The sequence below is a fragment of the Phaseolus vulgaris genome, chromosome 2 (assembly GCF_051622355.1).
Source record: "Phaseolus vulgaris cultivar YP4 chromosome 2, ASM5162235v1, whole genome shotgun sequence".
NCBI lineage: Eukaryota > Viridiplantae > Streptophyta > Magnoliopsida > Fabales > Fabaceae > Phaseolus > Phaseolus vulgaris.
Window position 1 is genome coordinate 1,269,541 of NC_143499.1, and position 13,798 is coordinate 1,283,338.

At 34.9% G+C, this 13,798-nt stretch overlaps 1 protein-coding gene across 1 annotated transcript; it reads right to left on the reverse strand.

Annotated features, from left to right (window-relative positions):
• Positions 1–291: 291 nt before the first annotated feature.
• LOC137810018 (protein PHLOEM PROTEIN 2-LIKE A10) lies at positions 292–2,287 on the reverse strand. Its single transcript, XM_068611125.2, has one exon. The coding sequence runs from the start codon at positions 1,908–1,910 to the stop codon at positions 642–644; it is 1,269 nt and encodes a 422-aa protein (XP_068467226.1). The 5' UTR covers positions 1,911–2,287; the 3' UTR covers positions 292–641.
• Positions 2,288–13,798: the final 11,511 nt, after the last annotated feature.

Sequence of the window (13,798 nt, forward strand, 5' to 3'; positions counted from 1 at the left end):
ATCAAACATTCCACTTTCATTGATGATGAAATGAATAATTAAAAAACGAAGGACGTTCAAAGAATTTACGAGTACAGGTTGGGTGTCATGTCAGTTGTAATGTACTTTAAGCACAAACCAAGAATAGGCGAGGCTCGGCTGATTAAATGTTGCCAAGGCATTAGAAAATCTCAGTCTGCAATCTACCTTCTCATTCAGTTTCGTCATGGAACAAAGTAGTTATATCCAAAAGAGAACATGAAACAGAGTTGTCATATATATCCAAAATGGGAGAGGGTGGCAGAGTTCAAATGACCAGAGAGAATGCACCCTGGTTAATAGAAAATATCATATCACCAAAGTATGCACAAGGATATATTTACAACAAGATTCCAATTCAAGAATAGGTCTAATCATGATTGATACACCCTAAACAAATAGTATTGCTGGTTGATGAATGCTGGGGATTCTATGAGAGCTGTGGAGTTGGCCCATTAGTTTACAATGTAAGAAAACATACCTTCTATGGTCACTGTACATCTATAATATTAAGATTTACAAAACTAATCCATGTATACCCAAGGAAGCAGCATCTCCAGAAATTTTTTCTAGTTTAATTAGCAATCAAATCTTGAGGAATGAAAAGTAGTCACAACAATTACTTAAGCAGGCACCAAAGCCCAGCCTCCACCCATTATGTGAAGACACAAGGCGAGACATATAGTCACAATAACGGAGGACTTCGCTGCAACATATCTCACAATCTCAAGCACTGCCTCTTGAACAATATGAGCACATCTCCTCACAGAAGCACAAAATGTCTGCAAAACAAACTCCATGAAAGATCTAACAGTCTCAAATGTCACCCTTCCAGTCAGGTCAAGAACAAACCTCCTATTACTGGGAACCGCCAACGTTGACGAAATTTTGCCCACCCATCCACTCTTATTTTCTTCATCATAAACATCATCAACCTTCGATTCAATCGACGACATTTCTCCACCCAAGTCCTCATTTATCAGAGTTTCTCCAATAGCCAAATATGAACACGAACCGGAACCAACATCATTATTTGAACTTGTCAACACTTTATGAGACGTCTTGATGAGAGTCTCCACGGCACCATTACAAACAGAAACCAAGATTTCCCTCACATTGGTCTCATGCTTCGGGTTAGCTAAGCCAGCAAAGAAATCGTCATAGGTGTTGATATGCATGGTCTTGTCAAGATAAACCGCAACCGCGGTGCTCACAAACAATTGCACACAATTCCCAATCAGTTTCCCACACCTATCACCACAAACTACATCCACCCAAGCAAGAACAGCATCCGAACTGGATCCAACATGTGTGACACCACCAGTCTCATTGCTCGAGTTCGATTCTCCACCTAAGTGGTTACGCTGATCAGAATAAAACGCAAGAACCAGGTTCCTAGCAAAGCTTCCAAGAACTACAGAAGCAAAACCTGACCCAGCTGGTGTAAACATTTTGTCAAGCACCCGGTCCACGGCGGTTGAACCGGTTTGCTCACCACCAGTCCGGTTCATAGATTGATAACCGCGCACGACTCCCACGGTGACAGCATTGGTGACGCTAACCAAGGACTCCGACAAGTGTTGAGAGCGAGCAATCTTGGAAATTTGCTTCAAGCTATTGGGGATTTGATCTGAATCGGACTGCAGAAAGTCCTTGACGTCTCTGGATACGATTCCGATGGTATCTGCAGATTCGGATACGGCTTCCGCCACGGAAACCAATGCACCCACAAGCTTCGAGACCCTCTTTCTCTTACGAACCACAGAAGGCGCATGATAGAGCTTGTAAGCGCTGAACCCACCGAACCCAACAGCACACAAAATGAAGACCCATTTCTTTCTTTTACGGAAGTAATCAAAACCAAAACCCTCACCAACTAACTGCACTTCCATTAACCCCACTTACGGATATTTAAACTCGCCAATTTATTATTACGATCGTTGCTCACACAAACCAAAGGATGTTAAATAGATAGAGAAAAAAAGAGAGACAGACCTTGAAGAAGGTTGTGAGGTCAAAAATCGAGGGTTTGCGCTGGAGTTGGAGCTGTTTGGTATTGGTTGTTTTTGGTGGAAGCAATAGCCCCAACCGTCATCTTCAATTCAGCCGTCACGCCACATACAAATCACAACCACCACTAAATATTCCCATTTTTTTTTTTGTTGGAGATATATTCTCTTATGGGCTGGTCTTTGTGGACGCTTCTCTGTTTTGGATATAGCAGGAGTGTCTTAAAACGAGTTAACATAACTAATATGCAAACTACCTACACCAAAAAAGGAAAAAAGAAATAGCAAATATATGTAGGAGGCTTAGGTATGCTGACTTGTTAAATTCTAAAAAATTGAAAGAAAAAAATAAGTCTAACCAAAAAGGAATGACTAGTAACACAGTTGTCATATAAAAAATGAAAAGAAAACTGGAGAATGAGTTATTAACAAGTTAAATTTTCTAATTTTACCTCTCACACAACTTTTAAACTTAAATAAAATAACCACTCTGATCTTTTTATAAGATTATTTAATTAATTCTTCAAGATTAACATAAATTTAGCACTAAAATTTGTTTTTTTTTTTTTACAAAATTACTCTTAGCAATGACAAGATAAATATTTCCAAATATTTCTATTAATTTTAAGTCTTTTCATTTTTTTTCTTATCATTGGTATATTACCAAAGTAGTGAAATATGTTAAAAATTATTTATATTGTAAAACTTAATAATAACATATAATAATCCCAAATTATATAAGTAGCACCATAATTATCATTAAAAGCGATTCCATAATATTTTTGAAACTATCATATATTATATTGATTTTAATTAGAATTTATGTAGTGTGTAGATATCATATAATTGTTGATATAAGAATCGATATAATATGTATAGTATTAATTCTAATAAAAATCAATATGATTTATAGTTGCACTTGGATTTGTTGTAGTCATCATATGTTTTAATTTTAGAATATTAATGAAGTACTCATTTCATTGTTTTTTTTATCAGTAAAAAAAAATGAAAAAAATTAAAATATTTAAGGGATGTTCCAACTTCTATATAAAGGTCTGAGACAATCTTAAAAAACCCTAACATTGTCAAGACAAGAAAGTACTACATCTGGATTAGTTCTACCTAACACAAACTACATACCATATGATATGTATAAATACTAACTGGACCACATGGTACTAATTTATGAATGGGATTCGGATAACTCTTGAACAAGGTTAACTAACATTATAATACATTGGAGGTGTATACATTTAAGTTCTAGCTTGTTGTTTTTTTAAACAATGTATTTACCATTTTCTACGTGATTAACATCTACAAGACAGCTACATGAATATATGACTTATAAAATTATGAATATATGACTACCTCATGGATATTGTATCTAAAAGATTTTGTATGCTTTATATTTTGCAGGTACAAAACACCCTTGACAATTTGATGAACAAGAAAATGCTCAGCTACAAAACACCCATTGCCAATTTCAAACAGAAAATGCTCAAGCACAGTTATTCAGAACAAAACTTTCCTATTTATGCAAACCTGTCTTCCTTTTAAATTTGAGAAAACATCTATCTAAATATATTTATACATTGCTATGACAATAAATATAATACACTGGGTCAATTTTTTATTTTTGTTTTTTTATGTATTCCTAATTGTTTACTAATAATTGAATAATTGATCGATTTGATTTTTTTTAATTCTTTACTAATACTTCAATAATTGATGTAATTTTGATTTATAATTTAATTTTCTCTAAAATAATTCTTAATTTTCATATATAGATTTATTATTATAATATTTTTATTTAAATAAAAAATGTTATAAATATTCCCGATGCACGGGTCCATATACTAGTTATAATACATTGGAGGAAAATCATAGCATAATAGCAGGTAGTTACATATTAGATATAATCAAATATCAATCCAACAAGATTGTTGTGAAAAGTCTAAGACTTGCATCAATTGATCCCAAAGTGTGTGTACATAGCCCTAAGTTGCAATAACCAAGTGTATGGAATACTTGTAACCTCTTTTCTTCTTTCCGTGTAGTGTTCCTACAATAATTTGGATTTGGCACACTAAACTCTAACTGAAACACATGCATCAGTAAACAAATATTCCTTCGTACAGATTGTTGTTTGGTGAAGGCTCGAAAAGCTTAGCTATCTTTACGGGTAGTCCAATGACAAATTACTGCGGTTTAGGATTATGCCCAACTTATATACTCTGCGAATTTTCTCAATTGCATTACTTGCCTAACAATGTCACAATCCCTTCAAGCACTGGGCTAGGCTTAAGCACCACTAGTGTAAAAAAAAAGAATTTTAATATTGTTGACAAACATGTGAAACTTGAACAACCAGGATAAAGAGGTGTTTTAGAATCATCTTTCAATGAATCACACATGTGTGGTTGTTGGAAACTATCTTCTCCAATATAAAAACTCATGTTCTCCACGTGATCTTCAGAATGTATATTAGAATATTGACCGTCAAATAGAGGTGTTACGTCTACAAATTCACCATGCCATATCCATTTTATATAATTCTTCAAGAAACCATCACAAAGAACATGTTCTCTTATCAACCTAATTTCTAATTATCTCTCATTCAAACAATTAACACATGGACAAAAGTATCTTCATTTACAGCTTCTACATTCCATTGAGCAAATTGTAGAAATTCTTCGATGCCATTTTCATACACATCACTATACAACTCTCATTTATCCAACTCCATCCATGACTATGTAATAGAAAAACTAATCTATCAATATCAGCTAATTTTTAGTTGATGTAAACACAATACAAATTGTTGAGGGCGAATCACCCCGGACCCAATACCAATGAGTTCAACATATAAAATTAAAACAACACTATATTCCAAAACATAATACATTATAAAACACATTACAAATTGCTAAGGGTCGATCACTCCCAAACCCAATACCAAAACGCTCAACATATAAAAATTACAACAACAAATATATTCCAAACATAATACGTAATAAAACACATTAAAAATTGTCGAGGGTCGATTGCCCCCAAATCCAATACCAAGACATTCAACATTATACATTATATTTCAAATACAACATAAAACTAACCATCTATATAAATAATTTTGAACTAAATTAATAAATAAATGTAAAATTAACATGTTTGAAAATAAAAAACTAACCTAGAGCGTGAACTGAGGAGTGTGGCGGCGGTAGTGAAAGTTGTTATAATATATGACCTTAAACAAAAGGGGGAGGGGGGGGAGTGAATTGTTTAAGGGGGGTTTTTGAAAACTTTTTCAGGTTGAACAAAATTCTTTGAGTGAATTCAGAACAGGAATCAAGTTAGCCAAGAATATAAGCAATTATACAGCAAAGCAACAAAAAAACAATCGGTTGTTTCCTCGAAACAATCGGTTGTTTATATCAGCAAAGCTTAAAACAGAATTTAAATGAGTTTATAGTAAGAGAGAAATACACCAACAGTTTATACTGGTTCACTCGTAAACCAAGAGCTACATCCAGTCCCCAGAAGCCACTGGGTAATCCACTAAGTAATCAAAACCAGATTACACAAACACAAAACTACCAAAGTAGTGACCTTGAACCCTTCAAGAAAAACACTACCTTAGGCAAACTACACCAAGAGTATTGATCTTGACCACCTCAAGAACACATCCTTAAAAACACCACACCAGAAATACAGTAGGTTTACAAAGGATTACACCTGATCACAGTACAAACTGAATTGAATACAACAACAATCATATTCCACTCTCTCTTGAAAACCAGGAGCTTGATGTAAATCTTGAAATCTCAAAATCAATTCTGTCAAACTGAATTTCTCAAAGATGTTTCTTACTTTTGAAAACATAAAACGAACTATTTATATCTTCAAAAGATTGGTCAAAGCAATTAATGAAGGAGCGTATTCAGTTAGAAAACATTTAAAACAGATTCACCAATCAAAAAAAGAAGATACGGGGAAGAAAAGCCAGGACGTTTTGTTTTCGGAAAACCGGTTTTGTTCACTCTCGGTCTAGGACTTACTACGCCTTACTCCTTGGGTATTTTGGTATGAAATTTTTACCAGACATTCGTCACTGTGTCTATTGAGGTTTGAGCCCAAGGTTCGTCCCACAAGATTGGCAATAAATCTTTTATTCGTCAGTGCCACGGCTGAAAGGAAGGTCCGTTTGTGTGTGAAACTGTTTGATTTTTTTCGTGGGTGAATACTCATCCGTTTGACCTGAAATTTATCGCGTTTTGTCCCCAATTCAGTGGAGATTCTTGGGTGGAATTTCAAGAAAAAACTGTTTCGAGAGAATTTTTCAGAAATTTTGTGCAAACCAAGGCGATAACCGAAACTTGTGAAATTCCGGCCTAATTTCTGCAATTTTATTTTAGGTCCGTATTGCGCTGAAAAAAATTCAGACAGACATTTTCGTATGTCGTTTGCACCCAGGCAAGGAGGCACGTCCATAAACGAATCACAAAAAGAAGATACGGGGATGAAAATCCAGGACGTTTTGTTTTCAGAAAACCGGTTTTGTTCACTCTCGGTCTGGGACTTACTACATCTTACTCCTTGGGTATTTTGTTCTGAAATTTTTACCAATCATTCGTCACTGTGTCTATTGAGTTTGGGCTGAGGTTTGAGCCCCAGATTCGTCCCACAAGATTGGCAATAAATCTTTTATTCGTCACTGCCAGGGCTGAAAGGTAGGTTTGTTCGTGTGTGAAACTGTTTGATGTTTTTCGTGGGTGAATACTCATCCGTCTGACCTGAAATTTGTCGTGTTTTGCCCAAATTCAATGGAGATTATTCAGTGGAATTTTAAGAAAAAACTATTCTAGGAGAATTTTTCAGAAATTTTGTGCAAACCAAGGCTATCTATCCTCTACCGAAACTTGTGAAATTCCGGCCTAATTTTTGCAATTTCGTTTTGGGTCCGTATTGCGCTGAAAAAAATTCACACAGGCACTTTCTTATGTTTTTTGCACCCACGCAAGGAGGCACGTCCATAAAGGAATCACAAAAAGAAGATACGGGGAAGAAAAGCCAGGACGTTTTGTTTTCGAAAAACCGGTTTTGTTCACTCTCGGTCTGGGACTTACTACGACTTACTCCTTCGGTATTTTGGTCTGAAATTTTTACCAGACATTCGTCACTGTGTCTATTTAGTTTTGGCTGATGTTTGAGCACCAGATTCGTCCTACAAGATTGGCAACAAATCTTTTATTCGTCACTACCAGGGCTGAAAGGAAGGTTCGTTTGTGTGTGAAACTGTTTGATTTTCTTCGTGGGTGAATACTCATCCGTTTGACCTGAAATTGGTCGTGTTTTATCCCAAATTCAGTGGAGATTCTTGGGTGGAATTTCAGGAAAAAACTGTTCCGGGAGAATTTTTGAGAAATTTTGTGCAAATCAAGGCTATCCTCTACCGAAACTTGTGAAATTTCGGTTTAATTTCTGCAATTTTATTTTGGGTCTGTATTGCGCTGAAAAAAATTCACACAGGCACTTTCGTATAGGTTTTGCACCCAGGCAAGGAGGCACGTCTATAAACAAATCACAAAAAGAAGATACGGGGAAGAAAATCCAGGATGTTTTCTTTTCGGAAAACCGGTTTTTTTCACTCTCGGTCTGGGACTTACTATGCCTTACTCCTTTGGTATTTTGGTCTGAAATTTTTACCAGACATTCGTCACTGTGTCTATTGAGTTTTGGCCGAGGTTTGAGTCCCCAGATTCGTCCCACAAGATTGGCAATAAATCTTTTATTCGTCACTGTCAGGGCTGAAAGGAAGGTCCGTTTGTGTGTGAAACTGTTTGATTTTTTTCGTGGGTGAATACTCATCCGTTTGACCTGAAATTTGTCGCGTTTTGTCCCAAATTCAGTGGAGATTCTTGGGTGCAATTTCAGGATAAAACAATTCTGGAAGAATTTTTCAGAAATTTCTTGCAAATCAAGGCTATCCTCTACCAAACTTGTGAAATTCCGGCCTAATTTCTGCAATTTTATTTCGGGTCCGTATTGTGCTGAAAAAAATTCACACAGGCACTTTCTTATGTTGTTTGCACCCAGGCAAGGAGGCACGTCCATAAACGAATCACAAAAAGAAGATACGGGGAAGAAAATCCAGGACGTTTTGTTTTCGGAAAACCGATTTTGTTCACTCTAGGTCTGGGACTTATTACGCCTTACTCCTTGGGTATTTTGGTCTGAAAATTTTACCAGACATTCTTCACTGTGTCTATTGAGTTTTGGGTGATGTTTGAGCCCCAGATTCGTGCCACAAGATTGACAATAAATCTTTTGTTCGTCACTGCCAGGGCTGAAAGGAATGTCTGTTTGTGTGTGAAACTGTTTGATTTTTTTTGTGGGTGAATACTCATCCATTTGACCTGAAATTTTTCGTCTTTTGTGCCATATTCAGTGCAGATTCTTGGGTGGAATTTCAGGAAAAAACTATTATGGGAGAATTTTTAGAAATTTTGTGCAAACCAAGGCTATCCTCTACTGAAACTTGTGAAATTCTGGCCTAATTTCTGCAATTTCATTCTGGGTCTGTATTGCACTGAAAAAAATTCACACAGGCACTTTCGTATGTTGTTTGCACACAGGGAAGGAGGCACGTTCATAAACGAATCACAAAAAGAAGATACGGGGAAGAAAAGCCACGACGTTTTTTTTTCGGAAAACAGGTTTTGTTCACTCTCGGTCTGGGACTTACTACGCCTTACTCCTTGGGTACTTTGGTCTTAAATTTTTAACAGACATTTTTCACTGTGTCTATTGAGTTATGGTTGAGGTTTGAGCCTCAGATTCAACCCACAAGATTGGCAATAAATATTTTATTCGTCACTGTCAGGGATGAAAGGAAGGTCCGTTTGTTTGTGAAACTGTTTGATTTTTTTCGTGGGTGAGTACTCATCCGTTTGACCTGAAATTTGTCACGTTTTGTGCCTAATTCATTAGAGATTCTTGGGTAGAATTTCAGGAAAAAACTATTCCGGGAGAATTTTTCAGAAATTTTGTGCAAACTAAGGCATCATCCTGTACAGAAACTTGAGAAATTTTGGCCTAATTTTTGCAATTCCATTCTGGGTGTGTATTGTGCTGAAAAAATTCACACAGGCACTTTCGTATGTTGTTTGCACCCAGGCAGGGAGGCACGTCCATAAACGAATCACAAAAATAAGATACGGGGAAGAAAAGCCAAGTCGTTTTGTTTTTGGAAAACCGGTTTTATTCATTCTCGGTTTGGGACTTAATACACTTTACTCCTTGGGTATTTTGGTCTGAAATTTTTACCAGACATTTGTCACTGTGTCTATCGAGTTTTGGCTTAGGTTTGAGCCTCAGATTCGTCCCACAAGATTGGCAATAAATTTTTTATTCGTAACTTCCAGGACTGCCAGGGCTGAAAGGAAGGTTCGTTTGTGGGTGAAACTGTTTGCTTTTTTTCTTGGGTGAATACTCATCTGTTTGACCTGCAATTTGTCGCGTTTTGTCTTAAATTCAGTGGAGATTCTTGGGTGGGGTTTCAGGAAAAAACTATTTTGGAAGGATTTTTCAGAAATTTTGTGCAAACCAAGGCTATCCTCTACCGAAACTTGTGAAATTTCGGCCTAATTTCTGCAATTTCATTCTGGGTTCGTATTGCGCTGAAAAAAATTCACACAGGCACTTTCGTATGGTTTTTGCACCCAGGCAAGGAGGCACGTCTATAAACAAATCACAAAAAGAAGATACGGGGAAGAAAATCCAGGATATTTTGTTTTCGGAAAACCGGTTTTGTTCACTCTCGGTCTTGGACGTACTACGCCTTACTCCTTGGGTATTTTGGTCTGAAATTTTTACCAGACATTCGTCACTTTGTCTATTGAGTTTTGGCTGATTTGATAACAAACATCTTTGAATAAATTCAGAAAAACATATTTGAGTTTTAACAACAACAATCTTTTGAGAAAAACAAGATTCTTATTTTCAAAGAGTTGAGATTGCTTAGAGATTGAGATTGATCAAAGAGTGTGAGATAGGATTTCTGCTTGTATTGATTTCAGATTTTCTTTTGTAACAAGTGTAATCCTTGTATTCTATTGAACAAGTTTATTTGTGTGTTTGCTGAGAAGTGATGTGTGTTCTCGAGGGGATCAAGATCAGCATTCTTAGTGTTGGTGTGTTGGCCAAGAGAAGTGTGTGTCTTGAGGGGATCAATGTCACTTTCTTGGTTGTGGTGTAAGTGATCTAGGTTTGATTGCTTAGTGGAATTCCTCAGTGGTTTCTGAGAAGACTGGATGTAGCTCTGGGTTTAGAGGTGAACCAGTATAAACATTTGTGTGCATTCTCTCTATCCTTAATCTCTTTAAAATCAACTTTGATATTTGTTTACTGGTATAAACAACCGATTGTTTCTGCGAAACAACCGATTGTTTTTCTGGTGTTGTTGTTTTTGCTTATTGTTTTGGCAAACTGGATTCCTTATCAATTGTTTCTTGAGATAATTTCATTCTTGACTTAAAAGTTTGCGAAATCCCTCTTTAAACAATTCACCCCCCCCCCCCCTCTAGTTTAAAGTCATTCATTCTAACAATTGGCATCAAGAGCTTGGTTCTTGAAAGTTATTCAAGTTGATCCTAAAACTGTTTTTAAATGGCTGATAGACTACCTTTTGGGGAAGGTGCTTCAAGCAACAGACCACCTCTGTTTTGTGGTTTGAAGTACCAATTTTGGAAAGTAAGAATGAAAATCTTTATGGAATCACTTGACAGAGGAATTTGGGATGCAATTGAAAATGGTCCTTTTGTCCCAAAGTTTGAAAAAGATGGATCTTTCTTTGAAAAGCCTTGGTCTCAATGGACTGATTCAGAAAGCAAGAAGACCAAATTTGATTGCATTGCCAAAAATATAATAACCTCTGCTTTAAATTCTGATGAGTTTTTCAGGGTCTCTCAATGCAAATCATCAAAGGAAATGTAGGACACCTTGGAAGTAACTCATGAAGGTACAAATGAGGTAAAGAGAGCTAGGAAGCATACTCTAATCCAAGAGTATGAGATGTTCAGAATGCTCAAAGGTGTAACAATTGCTGAGGTGCAGAAAAGATTAACCACATCATCAATCATCTCATGAGCCTTGACAAGACCTTTGAAAAGGAAGAGCTAAACATCAAGATCTTGAAATATATTGATAAAGCATGGCAACCCAAGGTAACTACTATTTCCGAATCTAAAGATCTAACACCCTTGAGTATGGCTTCTTTGTTTGGTAAGCTTAGGGAACATGAATTAGAGATGAATCGACTCAATGTTCAAGAAAGCGAAGACAAGCACGTAATGAGCATAGCCTTAAAAGCTTCCAAGCACAAAGGAAAGCAAGAATCCAGTGATGATAGTGATGAGGAAAACCTCAGCTTGTTGTCAAGAAAGTTCAGAAAATTCTTGAAGAGGAACCACAACAAGGACAACAACAAAGATAGGTATGGAAACAAGAAATCAAATGATTTTAATTCCAATAACTATACTTGTTTTGGTTGTGGTGAACAAGGTCATATAAAGGCAGATTGTCCAAACAAGAGCAAGGAGAAAAAGCCTAGCTACAAGGAAAAGAAAGGCAAGACATAGAGAGCCTACATAGCTTGGGATGAAAATGAGGTATCATCATCAAGTGAAGATGAGAAAGCAAACATCTGTTTGATAGCTGAAGAAGATGATGAATCTTGTAGCTCAAGTGAGGTAAGTTCATGTGCTTCTTTAAATGAACAGAATTATAGTGAATTGCTTGAAGCTTTTCAAGAAACTCATGATGAAGCTAATCAATTGGTTCTTTCAAACAACCGATTGAAAGAACTTAACAGCTGGCTGGAAAAGAGAGTGAAATCACTTGAAGATGAGATTGAAAAATCTAAAAATGATTTCAAAAATCTGGTGAAAATCATTTCAAAAATCTGGAAAATCATTTCAAAAATTCTTCTTGCAAGTGTGACACTCTCATTTGCTCAGCATAAATTTTATAAGTCACGCTTTTTGTACTTAAAAATTTCCAGTGTAGTACTCTTTTTTTTTTATAATCAATTCTAATGTCATTCTCTAGGTTCAATTTGTGTGCTACCTTTTGTTGAGTGTCTATTTGATTGTTTGTCAAATTTATTCAATATTCCTTCTAGTTGTGTCCTATAAATCAATCCATTTGTTGTCCTATTTTTAAATTTGAATTGTTCATTGCTTTCTCTCTTCAAATTACAAGCTAATTAGTTAGAGATCCACTATTCATGAGATTCTATCATTATTAAATTAATTGTATATAGCTGCGTACAATATTGCATATAATATTTACGTATAATTTGATAATTATTATTTTTTTAATATAATGTCGGTATTTCTCTGATAAAGAAGAATTCTTTTTTTTTCTTGATATTTTGAAAACTTTTCTTTCTTGGTTCTTTTGATATTTAAATCTACATTTTTTCCTTTAATAAAATAAATCATTTTAAATCTATTTTTTATTTTTTCAGGAAATGCTCTTGATATTAAGATACCTAAGAGAGTCCTTTTGATTACCATCGATATTCACGATTCATGATAAGTATTTTTCCGAGATCAAATGCAACCTAGAGAGCAGAACACACACTGAAAGGAAAGAACCACAGTTGGAGAGAGGAGAGCACCGCCTCTAACGGCGACCCATTGATTGATCATTTTGAGATTGTGAATAATTTAAATTTTTTATCATTTTAATTTCTTTTTTTATAAGAATTTTAATTCCTTAACTTGTAAAGAAAGATATATATAAGTGTAAGAGATTTTCTCTCTCCAAATTACAAGGTAATTAGGTACGGATCCATCATGGGATTTTATTATTATTAAATTAATTGCATATAATGTCGGTCTTTCTCTGACTTGAGATTTCGGAAACTTTTATTTCTATCTTGGTTCTTTTGCAATTTAAATATACTTTTTTATTTTCTTTAATAAAAATAAATCATTTTAAATATATTTTTTATTTTTCAGGAAATGTTCTTAGTAATTAGAGACCTTAGAGGGTCATATTGATTTCAATCGATATTCACAATAATTATTTTTGCGAGATCAAATACAATTTAGAGAGTAAAACACACTTACGGGAAGGAGAGCACCACCGTTGGAGAGGAGAGTACGGGATCTAACGACGACCCAATGGAGGTGGATGTTGATTGATCATTGTGAGTTTTTGAATAATTTTAATTTCTAGTCATTTTATTTTCTTTTTTTCATAAGCATTAGTAATTATAACTTTTTGAGCTGATATTTTATATCCACATTATTTTCATTACAAATAAAAGAGTATAGAATTTAAAGTCACTCGTCATTTAAAAAAATACAATAAAAAGAAAATTCAATAATAACTCAAAACATAAAATTATCATAACTTCTAACTAATTTTGACATGCTTATTTTATTTTGTAGATTGATTATAAAAAATATGTAGAAAACGTCTTTTTTATATCATTTTTAGAAACAAATTGATATAATATGTCTACTTTTTTATATGGATTGACAATTGAATGTGGCATGTAAAAAATAATCATAATATGCAATTTATTTTTTCCTTAACAGTTTAGGACATAAAATATATTTGACTTAATATTTCTGAAAAATATAATGTAGTTAAAGATTTTAGGCAAGGTATTGTAAATGACTTCCTAAAAAAATAAGAGAGTCAAGGGTGTTTGTAGTTGCTTTAAAAGAGGTACTTGTGATAGGATTCGAGAAGAGAAAAGT